The sequence below is a fragment of the Pempheris klunzingeri genome, chromosome 5 (assembly GCF_042242105.1).
Source record: "Pempheris klunzingeri isolate RE-2024b chromosome 5, fPemKlu1.hap1, whole genome shotgun sequence".
NCBI classification, from domain to species: Eukaryota; Metazoa; Chordata; class Actinopteri; order Acropomatiformes; family Pempheridae; genus Pempheris; species Pempheris klunzingeri.
In genome coordinates, this window is record NC_092016.1 from 14,740,025 (window position 1) to 14,767,726 (window position 27,702).

The window sequence follows — 27,702 nt, forward strand, 5'->3', positions numbered from 1 at the left end:
GCACAAACCCCTCCGTCCCCCATCTTCTGTTTACTACAGCCTATATGTAGCTTTAATTACACTGTTGTTTGGTAACAACTTGGACCCCGCTGCTCTCTCTCTCCCTCTCCCCGTTTTTTTTCCTCCTGGCTCCGTAAAAACGCAGAGGATCATTCATAAGGAATGAGTGGGCTCTCTATACGATTGTTTTCTGGACTACTACACATTCAGCGTACGGAGCTTTGTACCAGAGCCGCTGCAGAAATGTAAGTCTGCCATTTGTTTACGATATTAAAGGGACCTAGGAGGAAGCAACCCGGCGGTGGGGAGGAGGGGGTGTTTGGACAGTGCAGCCTGTAATTCGCACAAATCAAGCTTTTGTTGATCTGCTTGTGCTTTGAGTCACCTGTTACTGGATACTGAACGCGATCACTCTCGGTTTAGCCGGATCGGAGTGTGGTACGGCGCGGTCCAGTGTAAACAAAGGCTGAAGTAGTCTGGAGGCTGAATGTTGGTCAGTGGCTTGACAACACAGACAGAGACGGGGAGTGAACTTCCAAGTCGCTGCCCGTCCGGTTTCCACTAACTGCCCACAATAACGCAGAATACAGCTTGGTGCCATTACCTTGAGGCTGGTGCTGGTTATGTGTGGTCCTGCTGGGTCCTCACGCAGAGCAGCTCTGTTCAAAACAGCATTTGTCCTCGTCCAACTGTAGGCTTTTTGTCCAGGCCCTATAATGAGAAACAAAATGCATTTTCCTAAAGTAAAGCCACACAACTCTTCTCTCTGTCTCTCTTCCTCGCTCCCCTTCACACCCCTGTCCCTCCTTTTTCTCTATTCTTAACACACACACACACACTTAGACACACACTGAGAGACACACACACTAGCCTATGATAGAGATTCAGGGAACACACTTTTTGTTGGATGTTTGAGCACAATTTTATGTTGCAAAATCTGCAGGGCAGCATGCACACCTATTAACAAAAATGTCCAGTGTATCTGTAATTTCAAACACTTCTAATAGACATGTTACATTACAGGTATCTATCTCTCTGTGTGTGTGTGTTAATTGACATTATCAGAATCAGTTTGCAGTGCACAACAGGATGCACACACATCAACACACACACAGACCGAGATGTACACACACGTTGTTAAATGATGGTTTCCCGCACTTGTGATCGATAGAGAGCCAGGAATGTTTGTATAAATAGTTACATTGCCGATAGACCGAGGTTATTGATTGCAGTGTAAATGAAAATCTTTATCAGATTAGAGACTGTTCTCAGCTGCTGGCAGGCAGGCTCAGCCCCTCAGCACTATCCGGCGGGACAGTGGACAGCTGCAGTGGGCAAGGGTCTGTGGCCTGTGACATAAACACAGTACATTAAAGCACTATCAGAGTGCCGATATGAGCCATATATCTTTAAGGTGCAGAGAGGGGAGAGGGGGTGGTTAGAGGAGAGAGGCTGTTTAAGGAGGAGCAGGAGGAGGGGGTTGGCTGAAGGAGAAGGTGAAAGGGTACATTAAGGTCTCTCCTTGATTAAAAAAGGTCAGTAATGAGATTGTGGGACACGCACAGAAAGAAAGATGTATCTGGCTCATCTGGCATCCATCTGTCAGTCAGAAACAGAAGAGGTGGAGAGGCCAGATTAATTTTTTTTTTTTAGGAAGTCTCTGTTGAGATGCATTATTGTGCTGGTGATTCATAATCTTTGTGAAACCTCATTGCACAATTTTTGGACATTTTAATGATTAACTTGAATGTTTATGGTCATTCATGTACAATAAAATGTCATAGCTCTTAAGTAGTTTCATTAAAATTGTATTATTTCAAAAGCCAGGGAAAACCAGTCGTAAAATATGCAGATTTTTAAACTTTGCATTAAAATGTTTGTGTTGTAATCACTCCACCATTATTGACTATAAATGCATGATTCATACTATTGTAGTTTATTACAAAAATATATTTAAATGTACATCATTGCTTTAGTGTTTGTGTGCATGGGTGTGTTTATAGTGTGCACGCAATTGGACTTACAAGGGGTGGACACAATGTTATACACGCACAATGAGGAGAGGTTCAAATATAAAACGGTGCACTGTAACACCACCGACTATTGCTTCAAAAATGACCACACATTTAAATTAACACCTGTCTGAAACCTCAACGAAAATTGTGTGAGCTTCACGCAAAGACTAAATCAAATTATACAGGTGTTTATTATATTGTGTTCACTCCCTCTGTTTGCACTATGTGTCATAAAATGGCTCGTGGTAAACAGACATCCCCTTTCCTCACATAATATCTCTGTAATCATGCACAGCAAAAATATGGATACACTGGCTTTAAAAACTGTTCTTTTATCCACTTTTATCTAAGTGTGGCAATTTAGTGGAAGCCCTTTAGCTCAGAAGCGTTCAGTTCTTTATTTAATCCTATCCCCCGAGGAATATTATAGACCTCCTGTGTAGCCTTTACCCGCATTCCTCTACCTAGTTTAGCGCTCATGCTATTGATTTTCCCATTAAGGGCTAAGGCTAACCCCTGAGTAACCAGCCTCTGTATTGCGCACTGTGAAGGCAGTATTGAACAGATGCTATCTAGGGATTGTAATCAATGGTCTTCACTGTTATGCAATATTATTTACATGACTCATGTGTCTCTTTTTCTAATTCCCCCCCCCCCTCTTTTCTCCTGTCTGTCTCACTCTCTTCCTCTCTTTCTCTGTATCTGAAACTCACAGGTGGGGTGGTAATGCGTGGCAGCTGTAGCCTCTGGTATGGACAGTGGTGAGGGAGGAGGAGGGGATGGAGGGGGAGGAGAGGAGAGAGATGCTGACCTCAGTCCCCAGGCTTTATCTCTTCCTCTCCTGACCCTGGCGGTCATTCCTGAGCAGGGGTCATCCTCTCATACCTCAGCCATGGCCCCTGCCAAAGAGCCCCTGACCCTGCCTCAGCAGCAGGAGGAGGAGGGCGCAGAGGGGTCCCAGGCTAGAGAAGAGACCCAGGGAGGTGAGCAGAAAGAAGGAGGCCGACATTCACAGGAGAATGGAGCGTGTCAAAAGCAGGGGATGAAGGAAGACTTCGGGGAGGGATATTTGTCAGGGCAAATGAAGGAAGAAGGGGAGGTGCATGTAGGTGTGGGAGAGGCGTCAGTTACAGGGGGCCTCCCAGCGGCCCTTAGCAGCAGAGGCGGAGAGGAGGAGAAGGAAGAGGAGGAGGCCATCTCAAACCAAAGCCAAACCAAATCCAAATGTTCTTTATTACCTCAACAGAGCCAGCACAGCTCTTCTTCCAGCACTGCAAAGGCCAGTGGCACACTCGACAGCAAAATAGCCGCCTCTCCAAAGCCCTCCCCCACTCTTTCCACCTCTCCAAAGCCCTCCCCTTTTCTTTCCACATCTCCAAAGCACTTCACTTGTCCGTCCTCCTCTTCTGCCCTGCTGAGCGAGACAGAGGTAAAAGACATTAAGGGAGATCAGGGCTGGATTTCTGGGTTTCCTCAGAGCTTTAAATCCCAGCAGTCTACTCTGGCTTTTCCAGTGGCAGGTATGGAGCCTGCCAGTACACCTGCTGAGGATGATGGGCCGGCAGGGGTTATTCACTCCATTTCCAATGGAGATGGTGCCAAAGCTCCAGAACCAAATGACAGCCAGCTAGATGCAGATGTGGATGATGAGAGAGACAAAGAAGGAGAACAGAAAGAAGCTGTCCTTAAAAACCTCAACCAAGACCTCTCTCCTAATTCACTGACCAGTCACATGACCATTCTGCACTCACGCAATTCCTGCAAGACGCTGAAATGCCCCAAGTGTAACTGGCACTACAAGTCTCAGCACACACTGCAAGTCCACATGAAAGAGAAACATCCAGAGACGGGAGGCCAGTGTGTTTGTGGCGCCTCCGGGGGAAAGTGTGTGTGTGGTGCTGCAACACGAGATATGTGTGTATATTGCAGTTCGGGGAAATCTCATCCTCGCTTGGCCCGTGGTGAAACCTACGCCTGTGGCTACAAGCCCTACCGCTGTGAGGTGTGTGACTATGCTACCTCATCGAAAGGCAACCTCAGCATACACATGCAGTCGGATAAACACCTTAATAACGTTCAAAGTGGGGGACACTCGAATGGTCACATGCACGCTTCTCACATTAGCAACAATAGCAGCTCCTCCAATGGTCAAACACTGGATGAGCCTGCATACAAGCTCCCACTCTCTATTCCCACGCCTACCGCCCAGCCCGGCAAGCTCACAACACCTGCACACTCTCACTCTCATGGTAAGAGGTGGCGGTGTGATGTGTGCGACTATGAGACCAGCATTGCCCGCAACCTGCGTATACACACCACCAGCGAGAAACACACACATAACATGCTCCGGCTCCAGAGGGGTTACTATCTGTCTCACTGCAGGAGCCTTGCCCCGCAGCTTAAACACCTACAAAACACAGGTGAGTCATGCGTCACATCCTCTCTCTGTAATCTAACATTAGAGTTGGCAAAATGCGTCAAGTCTTACAGGGTTTGTCTCTGTGTTTTAGGCGCCGAGCTCTCCTTGAACATGCGACTGACCACTCAACAAGTCGCAGAACAGCCAGTCACCCTTGGGTCTACACTGACTCCTTCTCCCTCCCCCTCCCCGTCTCCCCCTCCAGCCCCATCTATGTCCCCCACTGGACCCCTCTCCCAGGGTGTGTTTCAATGCCTTGTCTGCTCCTGCTTTTCCTCTGACAGCTTAGAGTCTGTGGAGCAGCACCAGAATGCCCCTCGCTCTCTGCCCCAGTCTGAGTGGTGCTCCCTGGTCGCTGGTGGCTGCCACTGCAGGCTGTGCGGCTACACCACCCCACTGAGGGCTAACTTCTCCTTGCACTGCCAGACTGACAGACACCGCACCCGCTACCAGCTTGCTGCTCACCTCCAGGAGGGTGGAAACAGGGGTCAGGAGGGGGCCGCTCTTATTGCTAAGGGCAACCCCGTCCAGCTGAGGTGCAACTTGTGTGACTACGTGACCAGCAGTTTGGAGAAGCTACGAGGACATTCCCTCAGTTCACACCACGAGGCCAGCGTCCGGGTTTACAGAGTCAGTACGCTCTCAATAATAACACCTAATAACACCTATTACTTTGGGCCTGCGAGCAGCATTCTAAACAGAAATTTATTCAGCAATTCATGATAATCAGACTAGATGTACTTACTTTGTTGTTTAACCATAATAATTTTCTTGCTTGCTCTCCTTTCTACCTAATTCTTTAGTTCCTGCAGCAGTATGATGGTGAAGTTGATGGAGGTTCGTGGCTGTTCCATTGTCTCCTATGCAACCACTCCTCCTCTTCTAAACTCCAAGTACTCAAACACAGTCAAACCCCAACCCATCAGCAGAGGGAAGGACTACTGCAGCTGCAGCCAATGGGCGGAGAGGAGCTGGCTGCCATTTTTACCATCAGGAAAAGCTCTGACGGTGACACAGGTGAGAATATGACCAGTGTGCGTGGGTTTGATTTCATGTTGCATGTGCTTGCTGACATCAGAACAGACAGGGGATTAACATGAAAAGAGTGAGAGTGAGTAATGGTTGTTGCTGACATATTGATCAAGTAAATTGATTAGTCAATACACATCCTTGTTATATCCCAAATAACCCCTGACAACAGCTAACTAGCACCTGCTAATCAATGGACCAATACAAATGCCCCGGACGAATGGGGGAGGTGGCGGCTCGTCACCAGTCTGCAGTCTGTTCAAGATGAAACACTGAATTTACATTGTGTCACAAGACTTAAAATCTCGGCACTTCAGTTGTGAATTAAGTGTATTCTGTGATTTGTCAATGTGCAAATTAAGACTTATCGAGGTGAACTGATGTGTTGTAAATCCATATTACCTCGACTCCACCTCTGAGGAGAATCTAATGGGGAATCAATACTTGATCAATAGAGTATGGGGGGGAAAGCAAGAAGAATGAAGTGTAGTCCAAAAACATTTGTCTTTTTGAAGGATGCTACCTAGAGAATAATATAAATTACAATTAGCCTGGTAGTTTGCGAGAACATATTGTATGAAGCACAATGTTTGTGTAACATAATTATTTGTCTTGTCCCCTCCCAGGAGAGTTCAGTGAGGATATGGAAACTTCCAGTGAGACCACCGCTGGTCCTTTGGACACAACCAAAGACACATGTAACTTGGGGGCGAAGCAGATTTCTGAGCAGACAGGTATGGCTGCTTTTTCAAAATCAACACATTCTACAATATATTATAGTCAAGTCAAATGATTTTGATAATATGTTACGCACATATTGAATATCTATTCACATGTTTGTATATATTTTTACCTGAAGAACAAGCTAGCGTGGAAGAAAGGGAAAAGAGGGAGTCATTGCCCTCAGTCAAGCGCCCATCCTCTGGATGCGAGGAAATGGAAAACTCCATCTCAACCAAACGCCCCAGAATACACCAGCAAAATGAGAACCAGCAGGTGAGCAGTTGACGCACGCTTTAATAATTTAGTAGGTCCGTGTGAAGATGAGATGTAGGTATGGACGCAATAAATGCAGTTCTAGATGTGGTGATCAGACGGCCGCTTGCGTATTCCGGCAAACTCATACACATCTATGCTTTCTTGCAGCTTTCTAATTCAACACTTCATGAGCCGTTTTTCTCACTTGTCTTCTCTCCACTCTTGTAGACTGTCCAGTGCCCTTTGTGCCAGGTTAAAGTCCCATACAAACACCTGCAACAGCATCTCACACATGTGCACAGTGTGGCACAGGACTGTGTAGACAAGCTCATCAGCACAGTAAGTGTATGCAAGTGCGTATTTGTTGTATTTGTGTTCGTCGGGAAGCAAAAGAAAATGAGAAGGCAAAGTGTTGGGGGATGGGGGAGAGTGAAATGTAGGGAGACAATTCCATTAAGAAGGCACCAGAGAGAAAGGCAGCGCTTTTTTTTTTAATGCATGTTTAAGTAGCTCCCCGCTATCATCTTTGATGCAGCCGTGCATTCTGTGTGTATGTGTATGCGCGTCTTTTAGAGTGGAAGAGAGAGGGTTTGACTGAGTGAGTGAGGGAAAAGCCAGTCTTTCTATAATGCATGTTTAAGTAGCCCTCTATTACCAGAAGTGCAGTCAAGCTAAAAAGGGGCCCCCATGCTTTTTACTGTGTCTCTCCAACTAACAAAGACTGGTCATCTATCCACATCACCATCCTCCATCTCCCTGGCCCGTATGCTAAGTGGCCTTTGTCTCTTGCGCTCTTCGCCTCCACTTGACTGACTGCTTTTCACCCTTTCTCCCCTCTGCTGTCCCTTTCTCCCCCCTCCAGCTACCCCTATCATTCCTATTCAGCAATCTCTTTCCCTGCCCCTCCCTTTCTGTCTCTCCCAAGCACACTCTCTATTTCTTATGCGTTACCCCTCCCTTACTCACTCTCTCCGAAGCAGTTTTTTTTGTTCATTGCCCCATACTTCCTCCCTCCCTCTCCCTACTCCCTCTCTTTTTCATATTCTACACTACCTACCCCCCCACCATCGTCCTCCCTCCTTCCCCTCCTACCCCTCCCTTACTCTCTCTGATAGTAATTGAGGTTCATTAATTCAGACTGAGGTGATGATGGCCATTATGTACCTTGCTTTCCAATTACGCTCTCTAGATTAAGCCTGACCTTCAGTTTTCTCTGCTGTGTGTGTGTGTGTGTGCGTGCGTGTGTGTGGTTGTTCTTCTCTCTCTCTCTCTTATGAAGCTGTTACGCAGAGAAAACTCTTGTCATGTAAATCTCATTTTTAGCTGTCCGTCCTTTCCTTAGGGTAGCTAGCTGTTCGCATAGATATAGTATTTGCTTGAAGCTGTGGAGTTGGAGGTTTTCTATATAAAGAATGATTTTGAATAAATTCATTATTCAGCTCAGTAAAGTTTTATTAAACCCTTGGGGCGTGTTTGAGGGTGTTGTAGGAACTGAAGGGCAGACCCACATATCTCAACCATATACACTTATTACCAAATTGATGTGCCTTGCTGTCTATGCTGCTGTGCAGGCAGGTGCAGGATTTAATGCTATACTTACAGATGCACACTTTAATGTTTTATGATATTAGGACATGGTGTGCAGGCACTTCATGTTTATACATCATGATATTTGCTTGCTATTATGCTGTACAATTAAACATGTTTTATTCATAATGTTGGATTAAGAAAATATGGTAATATCTCTCTATATCTTTCTATTAGTCTGAATTGGTAAAATAACACTGAGTGTAACTGGCAATAAAAACAAAAAAATAAAACTGACACACTATCACATTTTTTTTTCTTCCAGGTCAAGCCACCCGTGGACCAACCACAGCCTCCGCTGCAGATGGAACCACAGACAGAATTGTGCACAGATGATGCTGAGAAAAATAAAAACACCAACAATGCAAATTGTTCTCATACTGCTGACTCCACTGCCTCAACTGATTCACAGAAAAACAAAGGTTGGTACAAAAAAGATAAAATTGGTCACAATTTAGATAATAATTAAAAATAATGAATCATAAATACCAAACCATGCCACAGTCATTCACTCAAAACAGATTGTCATGTTGGCCTAATGTTAGGGTAAAATAATTCTAAATTCACCTTGTGCATTTTGCAGGCATTTCAGTAGAGAACACTGAGGGAGATGTAGCCGCACCCAAAGATGTCACAGCTCTACTCACCCCACCCTTAGAAGACAACACTACTCACCCTTCCAATGGTAGACTGGCTCCTCAGTCCCCGACTCAGATCCCCCCCTCTTCCCCGCCTACCTCCCCACTCGGCGACCCCCCTCTCCTTTCTGATCGCCATGGTTACCGGTTCCGTTGCAGCAGGTGCAGCCTGGCGTTCCCCACTCAGGAGAAGCTCCAGCTGCACTGGCAGTACCATGCCATGAGGGCGGCGACAGAGTGCCCCCTCTGCTCTCGACAATGCCGCAGTCAGGAGGCCCTGCAGAGACACATGCAGAACACGCACTCACAGCTGGACAACACACAGGGGCAAACTACACTCTTACAGCCTCATACTGGGCAATACGTGGAGCATAAGAAGAGTTCAGTTCAGCAAGATTTTAGTTTGTCACCTCAAGTGGGTCAAGAAGCAGGAGAGGATGAGGAAGAGGAGATTGAGGAAGAAGCAATAGGCATGGGGGGAAAGGAGGAACAAAAAGAAGTAGTCAGATTTAAAGAAAAGGACATGGTCGGTGAAGTTGATGGAGGTGAGGAGGAATTAACAGAGCCAGAAAAAGGGCCACATGAGGAGATCATATCGGAACCCAGTTCCAGCTCTCTGGTCAAGAAGAGCTCTAACCCCACAATGGATCGCTATCTGGATCCAACCAGGCCCTATAAATGCACCATATGCTCTGAATCCTTTACCCAGAAAACCATTCTTCTGGTTCACTATAACTCTGTCTCCCATCTCCACCGGGCCAGACGTGCGCTGCAGGACTCCGGCACAGGTGTTGCTGCCCCTGAGGCTCCCCGTGGCCCAGATCCTAGGCCCTACCGCTGTCGATTATGTGGAGTAGGCTATAGCCAGAGTTCCACACTGGACATACATCTTCGCTCTGTACTTCATCAGACTAGAGCTCGTGCTGCTCAGAATTCAGCACCACAGACACCAGTATCTAGTGTGGCTGCTCCAGTGTCAGTCGCCACCACTGCTACTCAGGCTGCTACCACCAGAGAAGAAACATCCAAGAGTTTGCCTTTCACCAAGAAGCCAGATGTAATAAGCTCTTCAGCTTCTTCGCAATTAGGCCTGGGTCTGTCAGCCGAGGCCAAGCCACCTCTCTCTAACCCAACTGACAGCCAGCAGGCTAAAAAGAGAGTGGCAGAGCTTCTAGCATCAAGAAACCAGCTAATGCTGATACAACAGCAGCAGTTAGCCCAGGCTCAGGCCCAGGCCCAAGCTCAGTTACAACAACACACAGCTCTTCTTCAGTCCCAGTTGATACAGCACCTTCCCTTAGGGGCGGAGAATCTCCTTAAACAACACTTCCCCTTGTCACCAGATAACTTGCTCTCTCTGCAGCAGCAACTTCTTCTGCCCTTTTACCTGTCAGGAGACATGACCATTAACCCAGAGTTAGCAGTGAAGAGCCCAGATTTAAGTCAGTTAGTATCTGCTACCTTCATCCCAAAAGTTAAGGCAGAGGATAAAAAAGAGCCTCTGCCCCAAATAGATGATAAACAAACACAGAGACAAAGTTCAAACTCAAATAATAGCCAACCAAAACATCATGTGCAGAGTGAAGCCAAGGTTGAAGCTGGCTGCAGTGGATCCTCCATCACCCAGACAGAGAGAGAACACAGTGATTCCAGTTTTGAGGAAGAAAAAGAAGAAATGCCTGTTCCTAATGTTAAAAGTGAGAGTCAGAAGGAGGAAAGTGATTCATCCTCATTTAATCTTCTTGGATTGCAGTGTCCACCTCCAAGAGTGCCCTATGCTGCTGTGAATGGGGAGCCTCTTAGATCCCTGCTACAGAGTTATGGCTATGAGTTGGCACTGCAATATATACAAAGCAGACACAGACACCAGCAGCAGATGTCAACTCGTATATCTGATAAACAAGAGTGCTCTGATATCAAAAAGATGGAGGTGTGCTTAGAGGTGGAAGGAGACGAGTCTAGTGGACCACAGGATGTGAAAATTGAAGACTCTAACAAGGATAACAAAGGAGAAGAAGGCAATGAAGGCATAGAAAGCTTACCAGAAGGGAAAAAGCAGAATAAAGAGAAAGGATGTTGTGGCAGAGGAGAAAAGTGTAGAGACTGTGGCAAGCTTTTTTCAGATGCCTTGATTCTAAAAACCCACCAGGAGTACATTCACAGGATGCTGTTTCCTACCGCTACACTGGAGAGGTTTTCCAGGGAATACAGACTGCAATATGACCAGATGTACCCCCTAACACAGCCTAAATCTGGAGAGAATCCGATTGCTTGCACCCAAGCTGTGGCTCCAGTGGCAGCTCCAGCTCCAGCACCAGGTCCATCCCTAGTCCCATCTCAGTGCTCAGAATCAGAACCAGCACCGGAACCAGTAAAACATCAAGTTAAAACCCTTGCACCCTCACCTGAACTCACAGCTTCAGACCCCATAACCAAAACAAGCACTCTGGCTACAGACCTAACTCCAACCACACCTGCACCTTCTTCCCCTCCATATCCTACTCAATCTCAAGGTATTTCACAACAAGAGGCATCCATCCCAAGCACGTCTGCTTCAGCTGCTTCTCAAACCACATCCTTAGCTACGCCCATAGCTCTTCCCTTACCTAAAATACCTATGCTTCCTCTTCCCTTGCCCCAGCTTCCTATACCCCCACTGTCTTTGTCTCAGCTTCCTCTACCCCCCATTCATTTTCCCATGGAGCTACCTCTCCTCTCTCCAGTTATGATGCAGTCTGTGGCTCTTCAGTCCCAACCTTGGTTAGACTCAAGTGTTAACCCTGAGTTGGCCAAACTCTACCAATCTCAATTGAACCCAGCACTGCTAGGGCAACAGCCACAACTTAGTCCAGCTTTGCTAGCCCAGCAACCCCAGCTTAGCCCAGCTTTGCAAGGTCAGCCTCCACAGCTCAGTCCTGCACTGCTGAGTCAACCTTCCCAACCCAGCCCCAACCAAACAGGACAGCAACCCCAAGTCAGCCCAACAATACTTGAACAACAGGGTAAGAGAACCCGAACGCGAATCTCTGAGGAACAACTGACAATTTTGAAGAAACATTTTGATATTAACAGCCTCCCCAGTGATGAAGGGATCAACAAGATGTCTGGTCTGTCTGGTCTGCCTCATAAAGTCATCAAACACTGGTTCCGCAACACCCTATTTAAAGAGCGCCAGCGAGACAAGGATTCCCCTTACAATTTTAATAACCCCCCAACCATAGCCCTGGAGGAGTCCAGAGAGGAAGCATCACAAGCCCAGCCTCTGACAACTTCACCATGTTCACTGTCACCGGGCCTTCCAGCCAACACCTCACCACAGCCCCAGACAACGGACCCCCAGAGAGGAGAGCCCTATAGGGGCCGACGCTCTTCCCGAACCCGCTTCACAGAGCAACAGCTGGAGGCCCTGCAGAGCATGTTTGAAACCACTCCCTACCCCAGAGAGGAAGAATATGACAGGTTGTCTGCTCTGTTGTCTCTCCCTAACAGAGTCATTGTTGTATGGTTTCAAAATGCCAGACAGAGAGCCCGCAAAAATCAAGACAGGGGGACAGATGATGGAGTAGAGGGGAAGAACCAGGTTGACAACATGCAGAGGGAGAGAAATAGGTGCTACAAGGATGATGATAATGAGGATAACAGTGGGGATGAAGGACAAGGTGAATCTCAGAATGAAAACTCGATGGATCTGACTTATGAGTACTACACCCACCCTGACTCACCTGTCCTTGATTCTTCTTCTTCTCACTGCATAGAAAGTGAGCGTCTAACAGCCAAAGGTGAACCAACACCTGTTACTAAGAAACAAGAAGACAAAAAAAGCTCTCCTGTGGCTAGCAAGAGCCCAGCTCTTGTTCAAACTCAAAATGGAATTTCAGGTGCAGATATCCAGTGTAAGGAAATTGTTCAGGCCATTAAAACAGGATCCTCTCCACAACCTGAGTACAGTGTACAGCTAGAAAGTACTCCAGAAAGACCCCAGCCTTGCTCTTCCTCCTCTTCACAAAAAACAGCAGCCACAATCCTGCCCTTGTCTCAGTCCAGCCAGGGGCATACTCACAGCCCTCCTTCTGATCAAGCTGTTGAAAAGCCTGGCGATACAACACCAAGCCCTACTGCTGCTCCTGAGTCTGAAACGAGCCAAACTCGGCTGCCTGATGCCACCTCTGGCCTATCCATTGAAACCCAACCGAAAAACCAGCTCCAACCACCAAACCAGGCTCAGTTCCAGTGCAGTATCTGCCCAGTGTCCTTGTCATCATTCCAGCTGTGGCAGGAGCACCAGACCAGACACCTCCTGGCAGCTCAGTCCCAGGTCCAATTTCTCCACTCTGGCTTCACAGACCGAACTATGCCTTACATGATGCTTCACCCCAACCACACCCTGATGGCCAGCCAAATGCTTTCGGGCGCCATGTCCCAGATGCACCCTAATCCCACACATTCTATGATTTCACACTTAAACAGTATACAAATGAAGAACACACTCACTGATCACTCGTGTAACACTCTGAACAGCCTCTCTAATAGTTCCCTGACATCCATGAAGCAGAATTCAAAACTTACATCAGAGACCACTTTTGAAGGTCAAAGGGGCAGTAGAGAGATTGAGGAGGAGCACCGAAGGGACAAACGTCAGAGAACCACCATTACCCCAGAACAGCTTGAAGTGTTGTATCAGCGCTACAGCATGGACTCTAACCCCACCAGAGGAGTCCTGGAAAGCATTGCACGTGATGTAGGCCTCACAAGACGTGTGGTTCAGGTAATATGAATGTTCCTTGTGTTTGAATGTCTGTGAATGTAATGTTTTTTGAGAGAGGGGCACAGAAAGCAGGGTTGGAAAGGGACTTCATGCTTTTGTGTATCTCAAATTTTAAAACCTACTTGTCTTTCCTTCACAGGTGTGGTTTCAGAATACTCGAGCCAGAGAGAGAAAAGGACAGTTCCGGTCAATGGGGCCAGGATCCAGTTTCAGCTTGGGTTTCAACCACCTGCGCTGCCCATTCTGCAGGGCTCTCTTCAAAGTAAAGAGTGCCCTGGATGCCCATATGAGGTCACGTCATTGGGCTGAGGCTGAAAGAGCAGGCTACAACTTGTCGATGAGCAATGGATCCAATGGGCAGATTGGATTGGCTGTGTCATCTCTCATGGACAGACCAGGCCCATCTATCTCGTCCAGCCTTATGCCAAACCATGGCTTTGTCATCAGCAACAAAGAGTTAACTGTGAAGCCACCTGTGACCTCTTTGTCTTCAACCACTGATCTGAACAACCCAGAGGAGGATGATGACTATGAGGAAGATGATGAGGAGTACCCGTGTGAGGAAGGTTCCAGTATGGCTGGCCAAGGTTCTCCTAGTCCTGAGGGATCTGGGGGTCCAAGCTCAGACTGGGGTGAGATGCAAACTCTGCAGCAGCACCACCATCAGCAGCAGCGCCAAAGGACACAGATGACCCACTTCCAGGTTCTCCAGCTCAGAGACTTCTACAGGAGCCACCGTAACCCCAACCGACATGAGTGTGAGGCACTGGGGCAAGAGTTGGGACTGCCTCACCGCGTCGTGCAGGTAAATGTTTAAAATATTCCTAAGTGAGAAAATTCAGTTTGATCTGCATTTATGAAAGATTGGAAATTTGTATTTTTAAGAACAATTGTGTATTTTAAGGCTAATAGCTCATATTTATTCATATAAATCTTTTTGCAGGTGTGGTTCCAGAATGCCAGAGCGAAGGAGAAGAGGGCCAGGAGCCTGAGCTCTGACTCTGCAGAGAGAGAGCAGGCTGAGCTATCTGCAGGGGCAGGGGAGAGAGACAGAGCTTAGAAAGGCAGACTACAGCCCTTTTGCTTCTTTTTACTACATTCTCCCTAAACCCCCTCTTGCACCTGCTGTTGACCTCTAAACATATACCCTGTCCACTTTGCTGCCAAACCTGTAACATGAACACCCCAAAGATCCAGAGCCACAGTGGCCCAAAGAGAAACTCTCCCAACTGAAAGTAGGAGAGAGCCCAAACCAAGTCCTCTCAACCACAGCTTTTCTCTTTTCATATTGTTCTTAAACTCTTTCCTGGTCTGTGCTTTCTTGTTGAAAAGAGCTCCTCTCCTTACTCCTTCAGACACCTTACGACAACCAAACACCACCTTGATAAAACCAACCAGATGCCACAGAGGCCAAAGAGCATTCTCCAAGTATGTGACCTCACTGCCCAGTTAGACCTGCAGTCTACCTCTCAGTCTGCATGACAGACTCACAGTGGGCCCTCCACCAGACAGTGCTAGATGACTAGCTGTGTAGCATGTAGTGCCAGTCTGTAAGAGACTGGAAAAGAAAATGTCAAAGAGATTTTAGTGTAAATAGAGAGCTCCAAAAGATAAACTTGAAGAAAAACAAAGCAGTTAACAGTGGAAGAAGATGACGATGACGATGGGGGAAAAAAATGGAAAAATGTCCTTGAAATAGACGGAGGTATTCGCATAGAGCTTTTGTAAAGACTGACTCAGATTCCAAAGCTCGTAACCAAAATTTTACATGTCTGTGGATTTAGTTTCAACATGTTTGTTTTCAATAACAAACTGCAGAGCTGACGTCTGTACGGTGAATGGGTGAGATCTGCAGCTTGCATAGGTAAGCGGAGTACCAATAGACTGATACGGTGCTAGAATGCAGCTTCACCCTCCACAAGCCAATGATGAGTCTTCTGTTGTACATGTACACCTTCTATGTTCCTTTAGTGGATAACAGCCCAAATAGCACAGAACGTAAAGGCCAGTTTGTCTCAAAAGGGGCGAACTATTTTTTATAGCACTCAACCATTATACTGTATATGAAAACTTTAACCAAACTCAAATTTACATTGTGTGTGTTTAGTAATAGTTTCTTAATATAAATCATATGGATTGAGATAAACTGTCTTGCTTCGATATAATAGTGTCATGATTATGAAAAAGATTATGACAGCTTTGATATGTTCAGGCAAGGTGACCTACTGCCTTTCCGTTCTATTTGAATATACCAATGGCTGACCAATGTTATGTGATTAATGTAAAGCTTTCTATGCTCAGGTCAACAGCTCAACATGGCTCCACTTCAAATGTGATCTTAATATTGTACTTTTCTGTTTTTAAAACAGAAGAGGTATGGTTTAACCTTGGACTAAGTATTAAAAGATATCTACAAAAACATCTGTGTATTTCAAAGATCTGAGCTTTTCACCTCTGAGTAATAGATTGTTACAAAAAAAACCTTATTGAAACTAAAGTGTTTAATAGTGTGAGGGGTAAATGTACAGTATTTAGCTTTTGTATGGTTGACTCAAGACTTCATTGGATGAGTGAGACATAGCTCCCTTTTCCGCTTACAGAAAGGGTGCTACTGCGCAAAGCTGAGAAAAACTGCGGATGTTATTGATGTTATTTTTGTACACTTAATTTATTTTCCCTCTTTCTCCCTCCCTACCTACTTTCCTCTTCTCTCTCTACCTTTCTTTGTGTTCATTTGCAACCAGTCCTTATTCTAACTGTAATAATGATAATATAACAATAATAGCTAAACAATAATTAATGCTTTAAGACAAAAATCCAAAGACGTGATAATACTTTAACCATATGACCTACAAAAATAAGCGCTACTGTTTACTTGACGATGTATTGCTGTTTTTAAAGAAGGAAGGAGTCCCTATATCTAAGCTACTGTTTTCTGCCTCTCATAAGCACACTGGAGACTGTAACCAAAACCCCAAACTAGAGCCATGGCAGTCTGTATTATAGCGGTTAAAGAGTTTTACTTCTCTTGAGAAATGTTGCAGTTTATTTTTCTTTCTTTTTTTACCATAGTGTTGAACGTCAGCCCTTAAGGATGTCCAGTTTGCTGCTAATGTACTGTAGTTTCTAACGATACTGTAGAAAGATGCATGCTCTGATCGCTTTACTACTAGGCTTTAATGACTACAAACTGTAATGATACCTGTGATGCTGTTGATAAACTGCTCCTCTGTTATTCTGTTGAAAACAAATGGATATGTGGGGCTCAATTCCATCAGGTTTGTTTTTCAGTATCCTAATCTATTAATTACCCCTACTCAGAAGATAAAAATGGCTTTCATAATACCAGAAATATTTTTTCAAGCTTCCAGTTTCAGAGAAACCTGCTTGGGGCATTAACTTCTCAATACTTATGGAGATACTGCATAGCTATTTGAAGGAGTTCAGCCCCAAACCTTCCACTGGTATGTTGTCAGTCTTTCTGTGTTGCATTGTCTCTAGTCCATATGTCCAGCTGAAAAAGCTTTGCTGAACTCAGACTGGCACACAGCCAACTTTCCAAAGGATGTGGACTGACTAACATGTCATGTTTTGTTCTTAAACTAACCAATGTTTACGACAATACCAATGAGCTTTCTTCTGTACAGAAATGTGCATTCCAAATACCACAAAGGCAGTTTTTTTGTATACTGATTATTTTAAATTTCATTTCTCTCGTATTCTCTTGATCTTAGTGACTGTAAGATGTACATATTGAGGTCCTCTATGGTGAAGGGACTCTGTTGTCCTGACTGTAGGTAAAACTATTCTTTTCATTTTTTTCCTGGATATGTTGTTGCCATAGTGATGACCAAAAAGATACCTGTGATGTGCACCTGTCCTTATGTCCTGCTCCAGTGGTTTAGTGTGTCTCTATACTCTCCCTCCCCCAGTTCTCCCCTACTGGTGTGTGTTTCTCTTCCTTTCCCTTCCCATACTCCACTGAGCTAAATAAAGTCTGCTTTGGTGCATGCTCTGGTCTCATCCCTTTGGTCTCACCGAGAGAAGCCATTTTGTGAATGTTGTGGTATGCGAGGGTGTCTGCCTGTTATATGTGTTTCATATTCCAGGTTGTGTGTTCTGTGGTGGTGTGTGTCTGGCTGGGAGGCTTTTGATGTGCAACCGTGTGTATGTGTGTGTGTGTGTGTGTGTGTGGGTGTAACACAGCAGTGTGTGGAAAGCGTTTGGTGAATGGAGCCATGACCTCTGGGGTCACTTCATTAATTACATCTGTGACATTCAGCCAGATGAGTTTCCTTTGTGACTAAATGATATGATGAATATTAACGACCTCGGATGAATTACACTGCTGCTTCTGCTGCTGCTCCTGATGATAATGTGTTTTACGACTCTGGGAGAGAGGGGAGGAAAATTGCACACTACAGCACATTTAGGACACGCAGATTTTCATATGCAACATTTCAAAGACCACAGCATAGGTTGATAGAGCAGATTTTATTATTTTGTTCTTTTCTGAGGAAAACTTTTCTCAGCGGTAGATGAGACAACTTGCCAGAGAAGTAAAACTACAAGAATGTGCCATTCATTCAGAGTCTCAAGCACAAACTGCCTGCTCTACCTGCTCCTTCTTCTCAAGGAGCAAGCCATTCATTTAACCATTACAAATAAATGCGACAACAGAGGAAACACTGTGAAACACTTCTGATTGGGTTTGCAGGTAACAGATAAACATACATGGGGAGAACAATGGCAAAGTAAACACAGAAGAGGACTTGAGATAGCTTCGTAGCTGATGATAGCCATCTTAGAAAGTCATCCTGATAAAGTGATCCCCCACCATTTCTCCTTCTCCCTGTCCTCCCCCTCTTAATCAAATGAGTACTGTGCAGCTGGTGGGGTTGCGGCAAAAGGGGGTACGAGTGTGTGCAGAGGAGGAGGTGGGGGGGAGCTTTGAGGGATGGCGTGAAATTATTGCCTGCTGGTGTATATGTGTCGCTGGGGGTAGTAGGGTAGGGTAGGGTAGGGGGTTGGGCTGGGGTGGGGGGGTGGGGGGGTGTAATGTCATTGCCTGCTGGTGTATCTGTAGTGGGGGCTCATTTAGATTTAGATTGGTTATGTGAGGAGAGAGCTGAAAGGCCAGCTCATGTTTATGCATGAATCCCAAAGCATGGTGCTGTGGTGGAGCCTTGAGTTAAAGAGACAGAGCTGAAATACATTCGCACGTTTAGACACAGCTCTGCTTCTTTGGATAAAGCTTCAGTTGAAGCAACGCTGTGCTATCAGATACATTTCAATCAGTGTGTGTGTGTTTGTGTGTAGGCCTGTCCATGGCACAGTGTGTACACAGATAGATTACACCTATGTCCAAATTAATACCAACTGCTTCTTTTAATCAAAAAAATTGCAATCTAATTCTAGTTTTCAAAATGTGAACATCACTACCGACTGCCAACTGTGTCCTTAAGATTGCTTTGGTGTCTTCTATAGCTGATGCAGACCTACACACAGTAGTTTGGGTGCTTCCCACATTACACTCACTCACACAGGGAGAGTAATCAGTAAATGTCTTTGAAGGAGAGTTTGTTCAGCACTTCATCAGGTATAAAGTGGTTTTTATTTGGAAATGTGGTCCCTATCCATCTTTTAAATGACTTTTTAATGGTCGTCACACCATCCTAATCAATCATGTGGCAGAGCTAGCCTGCAAGCGCAAATACACTCTATTTATAATTCCTATATTCTGCCGCAAAAACTGACACAGCGTGCCTCCTTAGTACTGTAAACGAACAGAAAAATTTGAGAAATTGTCTTTCTGGTTTTGTTGAAACATAAGAAAGACTTCCTATACTGATCCCCAGCATCCTAGTTATGAGGTACCCTGTGTAATTTGTGTCTTTATATTATATTGGCACTACAGACCTCTGTACAAAGGGTGGATGGTATAACTTTATAAAAATACTGCTTATTGTCATTCTTGGGTGTCTCTACATTCAGGCCCACACTTTTTTGTGACCCCTCACCATCCCCCATCCACACTGGCACCCCTGTTGGCTCCCCTTCAGTACTTTACATCTATAATGAGATACAAATACGCATCAGCAGGACAGTGTCTGCGCCACGCGTCACTGTGTGAATATTACTCACACTTATTAGCTGGATTATGTTAATCTTTACACTCTCTGCTCACAGACAACAGACTCCCCATGATATGGGGGTGGTCACGGCAGTAAGCGTGTGTTGTCGTGTGTGTAAGTGTGTGTGTATGTGTGTGTGTGTGCTTATGGCTGTATGTGTGTGTTGGAGTGATTGCCATGTTGTCAAACTGATCTGCATGTGAAAGGGCGGTCTAATTACATCACTTATGCAAATGAGAAATGCACATATGCATGCACATACATACACACCACTGACAGCTTACTACTAAGGTCAGAAAGACAGTGTGAGGTATCCTCTTATTGACTAACACAGGGTGGCATCACCACCTGTCAGAGAAAGACATGTTTTGACACAATGCATAGACGTCACAGTGGATGTTTTGATACACTCCTTCAGATAAATTAGAAAAAAGAGTGGATAGGTCAAGCTCACAGTAGGCTGAAGCACTTAGACTGTTATTGGAAAATGTCCGACCGCATATCCACTGATTAGTCTTTTTTCAGACTGAAACATTGATAGTATCCCCGTTGGAATGATTGATTGAGTCTGACACATTTTAATTACGCCCAAATTAAATGAATTGGCTGGCGGACTATAAAACATTGCTGTTTAATAACGAGCCCCTCCATTTGCCTTTTTTTTCTCCTTCCTTCATCCAATCCCATTTTGGCCGCCCGCACCAAATAACCTCTCTCCATTTAATGATATGCAAATGAATTTTCATGAACCCCATGATCCCATGCGATGATTAAACTGAGATGACATTAGCTGCCATGCTGCTGCCACTGTCACTGTTTCTGTCTGCCTCCTTTCTCTGTCCCTATCTCTACCATCTTTCTTCGTATCCACGACAACGGCCAACTGGTGATATTAAGGGGTTCATTGTCACCATTCCCTTATGAATTTTCTTTGAGAGATGAAATTCTGCGTATCCAGTATTTTTTCAGATAAGTTTTTCCAATGGCAACAGAGCATCAGAGCATGAAATGTTGGTCCTTGCACCACATCTGGTAGTGGTACAGCGAAGACATGCATGTTACAACAATATACAATCACTGTAAGGCAATCACATAGAAGATTTTGGTAACCTTCCACATCTCTTCATTTTCCACTTCCAGTACTCCCCTCCCACCGTTCCGTTTCAGTCTGGATTCGGCTCCACCTCTGCTGTCGTTTATTGTACTCCATTTGCATAATGAAGCCCAGGCTTAATTAAGATCCCACTGGAGTCTGGAGCCAAGGATGAAGGAAAGAAGGACGAGGAGGAGGGGAGGGGGATCCAGCGTTCCTTAGCTTATCCGCACGTGTCCAAATAGGAGGCACAATTTAAGGGGGGAGAAAAGCGTTGACGAGCGATTAAATCGCTAATTATGATCGGCTGTTAGAATTAGTGTGTGGCTGTTAATTAGCTGCAGATGAGATGCCCAGACAGTTGCCCGCCCCTGACGGCTGCAGCACCCTCCCTGACTGGCAATAGAGAAACACAGCTTGACACCCTGGAGATGATGCCAACACATCCCTCCCTTTGACACACACAGCAGTCTGAGGGGATATCCCTTTAAGAACATCCCAGGTGTGCATGTGCAGGAAAGAGGCTCTTCATCATCCTTGTCCACCCACTCCCACTGTTCTTCGTTAAGCACAAAATTTCCCTTTTTTCTTTTTCTGTATCCTTTATTCATTTTGCTCAGTATTCCTCTTCACTTTCTCGCCATAATGGAATAGTACGATCCCTTGTCTTAGTTCCTTGTTATGGGCAGCAGCTTCGTTTCCGTCCAGCAGTTGGCACTGAGTAGAGTTGGCACTGTGGAAATGGTTTTTGTCCCATACTCCCAACACAGTTGCATTTGTGGCTCTGGTTCCAACCCTCTGCTACTATTTTGCACTCGCATTTACTACGCTTTTGTACAGCTTCTGGTGGCGCCCGTGAATGCCTTCCAGTTTGCGTTTGGCATGGTGCCATCTCTGTTTCTGGTCTCTCCCTTGAGGGGATGCCATCGCCAAAACCTTTAAGGCATCCGAAATGTTCTGCACACCGTATGGAGGTTTCTGTTTGCAAATGTGCGTGTTATGTTGGCTTGGCAGCGTGCCATCTTTCTCCGCGTGCCCTTGCCGCCCCTGAAAAGATGCCATCACAGAATCGCTGGCAACGGTTGCCTGGGCATCTCTTCTTGGCTTTGTCCAAGCAAACAAACGGTGATTAGCAGCAAATCCTCAGAGGTGAGTCTCCTTGTCTTCGACCAAGACAGTTGTGCGCCGACCGTTTTGATCGCTTCGGGTAAACCATGACTGCAGGTTGGCATGGTGCCCGCTGGCTGGCACGCAATGGCTGGCATAGAGAGAAAGAAAACTCGGAAAATAGACAGAATGCAGGATTTTTCACCGACTCTTTTCTTCTTACGATCGATTGTCATAATGTCTTATAGTTTTAGAGTATCATCCGTTTCTCTCCTTCTATGCTTGCCTTCATCCATCTACATCTGAGTCATCCTCTGTCTGCTGGCATCCTGCTCACTTCCATGCTCTGCTGTCCTCTTAATTTCTATATCTTCCTTTTCTCTGCCCGTTCTGCTGTTTGTTTCGCCCCATTGTGCCTGTGCCAAGGTGGCACCATGGTAGTAGTATGAAGGTCTGTTTCTCTTCCTCTTCCATTCTTATTCTCCTCGCCCATGCCCATGCCCGCCCCCGCTCAAGTCCTGACTGGATGGCACTGTGCCAACCTGCCACCGCCATCGCTCTCATTTGTAGCTCATCCCTCTGTTGCCCTTCCCCCTGTCTCTATATTTCCATCCCTCTCTCTTCCACTCATTTCATTCATCCACTTTTTGAATCATTCACTCTGTACGAAATGCTGCGTTTATATATGTACATATATATATATATATATGAATACACACAACAGCAATTAATTGAGACTTACAGAACTTTTCATTTTTCTTAAATGCGCGGCGCAAATTGTCGGTGTTTGTTGTCATTTAGGAGACTTTTTTGGCACCTGAAGGAATGCTCTGAGTGACTGCCCGCTAGGTAATTACAGCAGCAGTTACTTATTCCACTGAGACGAGAGGAGAAAGACGAAGAGAGCCCTGAGTTTAGAGAAAGCTTGTGTTGTTTTAATTAACTTTTACCAACCCCCATCATGTGTGCTTCGTTTCACAGCTCTAAGAGCCTTGTGCAGGATGTGCTTGTTCATACACGCACTTTACAGCAAAACGATTGATCTGATTATCAGTAAAATCAATTGTGCACTACTGACCTGACCCACTATAGTAAAATGGCCCTTGCCCCCTTGATTTTCTTTTTTTTCTCCTTGTTAGAATCACTTGTGTCAAACAAAAGCTGCCAGTGGTGCTGGAGGTATTAAGCAAATACTCTCATTAGTACACAAAACATAATGAATATGTAAATGATGTGTGTAATTTATGCATAGGCTGACAGACTTGTGCTCTTTTCCGTCCTCCATTGTATTCACTCTATTTATATCCCCTTTCCTTAAAACTTCACACTCTTACGCCAATTCCCTTCTTTTCTTAGACCACATCCTGTGAATGAATCCATAGGGGACTTCTTGAGAGCCCACTATTGTCTCTTTCATTTTGAGGTTTTTTTACACATTTCTCCTTGCCCTTAACCATGGTTTGTAAATTCTAATAGTCTCTCAGAGTCTCTCTCTTTTCCTGTTTGCTTCTTTCTGCTCACAGCCTGTCCTCTCAAAAAACAAACCCTGCAGTGACGCATTAAACCAACAACTGAGTGTTTAAACAAGGTCTTTCTTCTAGGAATATGAATACTGAATAATGCATCCACTAAATCACATCCACACTTGACTGTGTTGTATGCTGTGTTTTCCATTTGTCACTCTGTGACTGTGTTGATCTTAATGTGTGGTCCAAACTGTGTGGTAAATTGAAGCGTGTCCTGATAGACGGTGAGTAGCCTTGCTCCTGTCTAGGATAAACACCTATAATACTCTGGCTCCCTTGGCAATCACCATAGCAACAAACCATGGTACCCACGTGAGTTGCATAATAAGATGTTCCCCAAGACCACGGACCATAAAGCGGCGAGAAACTAGACACCCACAGCAATGAATGTGAATCAGAAAATAACCATTCAAATGTCAAACACCTATGAATCCTTCCACACCATTTCTTTCTTGCATCACATAACACACACTCTCAGATGCTCATGCACCTTCTCTCTGTTTCTCCAGACCTTAACAGGTGCTGATGAGCCGCAGTCAATGATTATAATGAGCTATCGATCACCGTGGGAAAACAGAGGGACACAGAAGGGTGAGGAAGGTAGGGGGAACCAGAGGACACACACACAAACAGGAGGTGGACTGCCAGAAAAAAGAAAAAGACTTAGATGAACTAAATGGAGACAAGCTACCCAAGACAGAGTATCAATACTTGTTTTAATCAAGTCCTTATCTCCTATTGTTCTGCTTAAAATAGAATTTATAGGAAAGTGCTTTCTTTCTTCCAGCGCAGGTTGAGGGGGATTGTTCAAGTCAGAGCAGATTGTGGGCCGGCTGATCTGCTCAGGATGACCATGCAGACACGCTTGTCATGACCGAGTCCAGATGCCAGTGAATGGCACTGACGCAGTATCTCTATTTTCCTCTTTTTGTGCTGTGTGCATGGAGTGGAGGCAGACAGCTTTAGGGAAGGGGGAGGTGCGTTGTGTGTGTGTGTGTGTGTGTGTGTCGTGTGTTGGCTGGCGTTTCAGATAATGAAATGCAGCAGGGAACAAAGAGCTGGGGGCCCCTATTCTCTGTGCTGCAGCTTCATTTTCACTCCCGTCAGTCTATGATTCTTCCATACCCTCTTTCTTGTGTACTGTATGTGTGTGTGTGTTTATGTTTGTATGAGCGGTTTGTTGTGTGTACCGGCGTCCCCTCCTCCTCCTGTTAGTATTCTGCATGGCAGATCCCCTTAATGTAATAACTGTGTCTGCATGTCTAATTTACAGCAGGAGAGAGTAAATAGCCTGTGGTTAATTACAGTACGTGTGTGTGTGTATGTGTGTGTGTGTCTATGCATGTGTCTACATGCGCGTGGGTGTGTCAGAATGATTTATGAGTTGCAAATAGCTACACCAGTGGCCCGTTTCTCCTCACTTAGTTTTTAATCTGTCTTTCCATTAATTTTCCTGGAGACGTTATTATGGTTTTATAACAGTGTGCAGGAGGATGCACATGTGAGGGCACGTATGAGTTAATGAGACAGAGGTGTGGACATTTTGTGAGGATCGGGGCTTCTTGGACACCTGAGCTGCACTTTGCTTTTCACCTTTTCTACTTCTCCATTTCCCTTCCTTCCAGTCCCCTTTTCAGGCGCTTCATTCACCCTCTTCATTGAGAGCCACAACGAACACAGATCTTTATTGACAGTACATGGTAGAACATGGAAACAGCAGGTCAATCCGTTTAGCCCAAGGGCCGATACACCAATTCACCAATTTGTCAGTGTTAGTTTGAGAGAGAAAAGCAGCTAATCTCTCCTCTCTGCTCTCTATTGATCACACACTTAGACTCCACTTCTCTGTCTAAACACTATTGATTCTCTCTCTCTCTCAATCTCTTTCTCTCTCTCCCTCTCTTTCTGTCTTGCTCTCGCCACATACCACAGCTCTCAACACATCTTCCCTTCATACACTCTAACTACTTCTCAGATGAAAGCCTGAATAATTGAGACTGAGTGTCCTTGTGCATGAAGCCCTGAGTCACATTTTAGATTAATACTTGAGAATATTTTAGCAGGAACAAAATAAGACTTTGAGTGATTTCAGTAATACAGTATTATAAGTGGAGTGTATCAACTATACAAAGCATTTTTGAGTTTGGTCCAAAAGTGTCACAAATTATTGTTCCCTGCTGCCTATATCCAAACGCTTATGCATGGACTCATTAAAAAAAATCAATTACTTAGCAACCCCTCTACAGCGTGAATACAGGCCATGATTAAAAAATCACTGCTGGGTATACTGTCTCCTGGCTTTGTTTTTCAGTCTCACATCACAGGGTACACTTAAAAAGGACCACATTCCTGTCAAGATGAAGGCTATGTAAAAATGAGAGAAAGATTATCCTAAAAAAGGTGTCCTCCTAGCATTTTTCATCAATTCAAATTGAACCAAGGATTTCTATTTGATTGGATTTAGCTTGTGGGGACCCCTGTCATGACAAATCTTTGATGAGATGTATGATTTGGTAGAGAAGTGGTTATACTAGACGCTAAGATGAAACAAAGAGAATAAAATCTATGACAAAGAAATATTTTTTTAATCGACATCCCTCTACTGAAATGGATAATGAATTAAATGTAAACAGGGAATCCCAACTGTTACTCATACACTGTAAAAAAAAAAAAAAGCAGCCATGCACCCATGGGTCTTTATAATCCTCCATGCATAGCTTATTTATAAGGCTGGTACGTCCCCTACTGGTGATACTAAGTCATTACAAACCTTTAGATTTGCAGGTTACAAAACACAGACACATGGCTTGTGTAACTCAAAATCAGCTGTTGTTTGGTAACCAGTACTGAGGGTGAGGCTAGGACGTGGAGATCACTATGCTCTGAGTGCTTGAGTACTAAATATGTGCAGCGCTTGTTAGAACTTGTACAGCATTTTATAGCCTTAATTTATCGTCACCTTTCACTTGAAGATGCCTGCATCAGCGGCTGCTGCCGGGGACCGCAAAGCCTTGGTGAGAAAGATGTTAAGGGAGGTCCTGGTGGGTCGAGAGGATCCAGAGGGGTTTTTTGTGACGTGTGTGTCGGCCATGGGGCACCAGGAGACCCGGTCACAGTTCCTGCGCCTCATCCAGCCCCTGTCCACGGCCAACAGCTCCCTGTACTCCACCCTCAGCTCCATCTACAGGGAATATTTCTCTAAGGTCAGCGACTCAATACCAGTGCACCTTTAACACTGCAGCACCTTTTAACACCTGGGCTACAAAATGATTCAACAACACATCTAGCTGAGAGCAAAGAAACATAAAAATGTAGGAATACACGTCAAGAAACAACATTAAATTGGCTATAATCTGTTAATAAGAGACGGAAAGAGTTTTAAAAAATTAGAAGTTATTAATTGTAACACAAAGTTAGCCTGTTGTGTCTTACTTACCAATTTAAGCTGTTTACAGCGATTCTTGTCAACTTCGAGAGTCGTGAAAGGCGCAAAATTAGCTAAACTGTTGAGTGCAGTTATCGCGGCTAAGGCGTTAGCAAACACCTAACTAGTTGTAGTTAAGTAGTTACGTTCACATTGGTGGAAAAAGATCAACATACCCGTTCTGTTTGGTGTCTTTTTCTGGCCACCTGTAATGTGACACTTGTATCATCATTTCAGCCCTTTTTTTTTTTTAGTCCACTAGCTCCTGAGAAAAAGCGCTGACCCTCAGGTTTGCTAAATATGCTAATGTCCTCAGCAGTCAGGTAAAGCTAACTTAGCTTTGTTAGCTCTGATGCTGGGAGCAGCTGCACCCAAGATTTTAGTTCCACTGTTTGGGCTTTTTCGTACTAAATACCCTAAACAGTTAAACATTTCCAGTAAAAAATACATTAAGAATTGACTGAGAATTTATATGCAAGTATTTCATTTTACTATGGTAGTAATTATATTACCTACCTGTACAAAAATGAATAATTGAGCCACATGCCACCTATAGGCCTTACATAGCTAATATAAGATAAGATCACATAACTAGAAAGTGCAATTTCTGGAGAAATTGCGGTGTGAATGCTCTCTGCTGCCGCTGCCATGCTGCTCTGCTCCGGTCATGCTGAAATGCTGCTCTAATGTTGCTGCATTGCCCTGAAAATGCAGGTTTTACTGAAAACGGTCCATGTCACAGCCATAAAGTGCAGACCAGTGGACATAAGAGAGTCTCCAGAACACGTAGATGTAAGCTAAGGTCTCTATCTGGTGAAATGAGCGCTTGCCAGCAGGTAAGAGAAGTGTTTCTCTCTCCCTCCCTCCTCTGTCATTTTAACATGGCAGTCAATGAGGTGTTCGGTTGGTGCTCCCTCCATTGGAATGAAGTTTCTACCTTGAGCGGTTTGGGAGGAGAAGCGCAGCAAAAAACCTGGCGGGCGGAAT

At 45.0% G+C, this 27,702-nt stretch overlaps 2 protein-coding genes across 2 annotated transcripts in view; both read left to right on the forward strand.

The window, feature by feature from the left end:
- The window catches only part of lmf2a (lipase maturation factor 2a), a 141,639-nt gene that overhangs the window by 113,007 nt on the left and 930 nt on the right, over positions 1-27,702 (forward strand). The gene's annotated exons all lie outside the window — the stretch shown is intronic.
- Positions 2,767-17,412, forward strand: LOC139201462 (zinc finger homeobox protein 3-like). The gene is made up of 10 exons (XM_070830788.1): positions 2,767-4,435; positions 4,526-5,064; positions 5,238-5,451; positions 6,090-6,197; positions 6,323-6,459; positions 6,670-6,780; positions 8,294-8,450; positions 8,612-13,431; positions 13,571-14,236; positions 14,375-17,412. The coding sequence occupies exons 1-10, from the start codon at positions 2,767-2,769 to the stop codon at positions 14,489-14,491; spliced, it is 8,538 nt and encodes a 2,845-aa protein (XP_070686889.1). The 3' UTR covers positions 14,492-17,412.

Excerpts from the sequence above, each read along its gene's own strand:
- LOC139201462 (XM_070830788.1), top strand. The coding sequence starts at position 2,767 with ATGGACAGTGGTGAGGGAGGAGGAGGGGATGGAGGGGGAGGAGAGGAG. Across the intron at positions 4,436-4,525 it reads TAAACACCTACAAAACACAG|GCGCCGAGCTCTCCTTGAAC; the intron begins GTGAGTCATGCG and ends TCTGTGTTTTAG. Across the intron at positions 6,198-6,322 it reads GCAGATTTCTGAGCAGACAG|AACAAGCTAGCGTGGAAGAA; the intron begins GTATGGCTGCTT and ends TTTTACCTGAAG.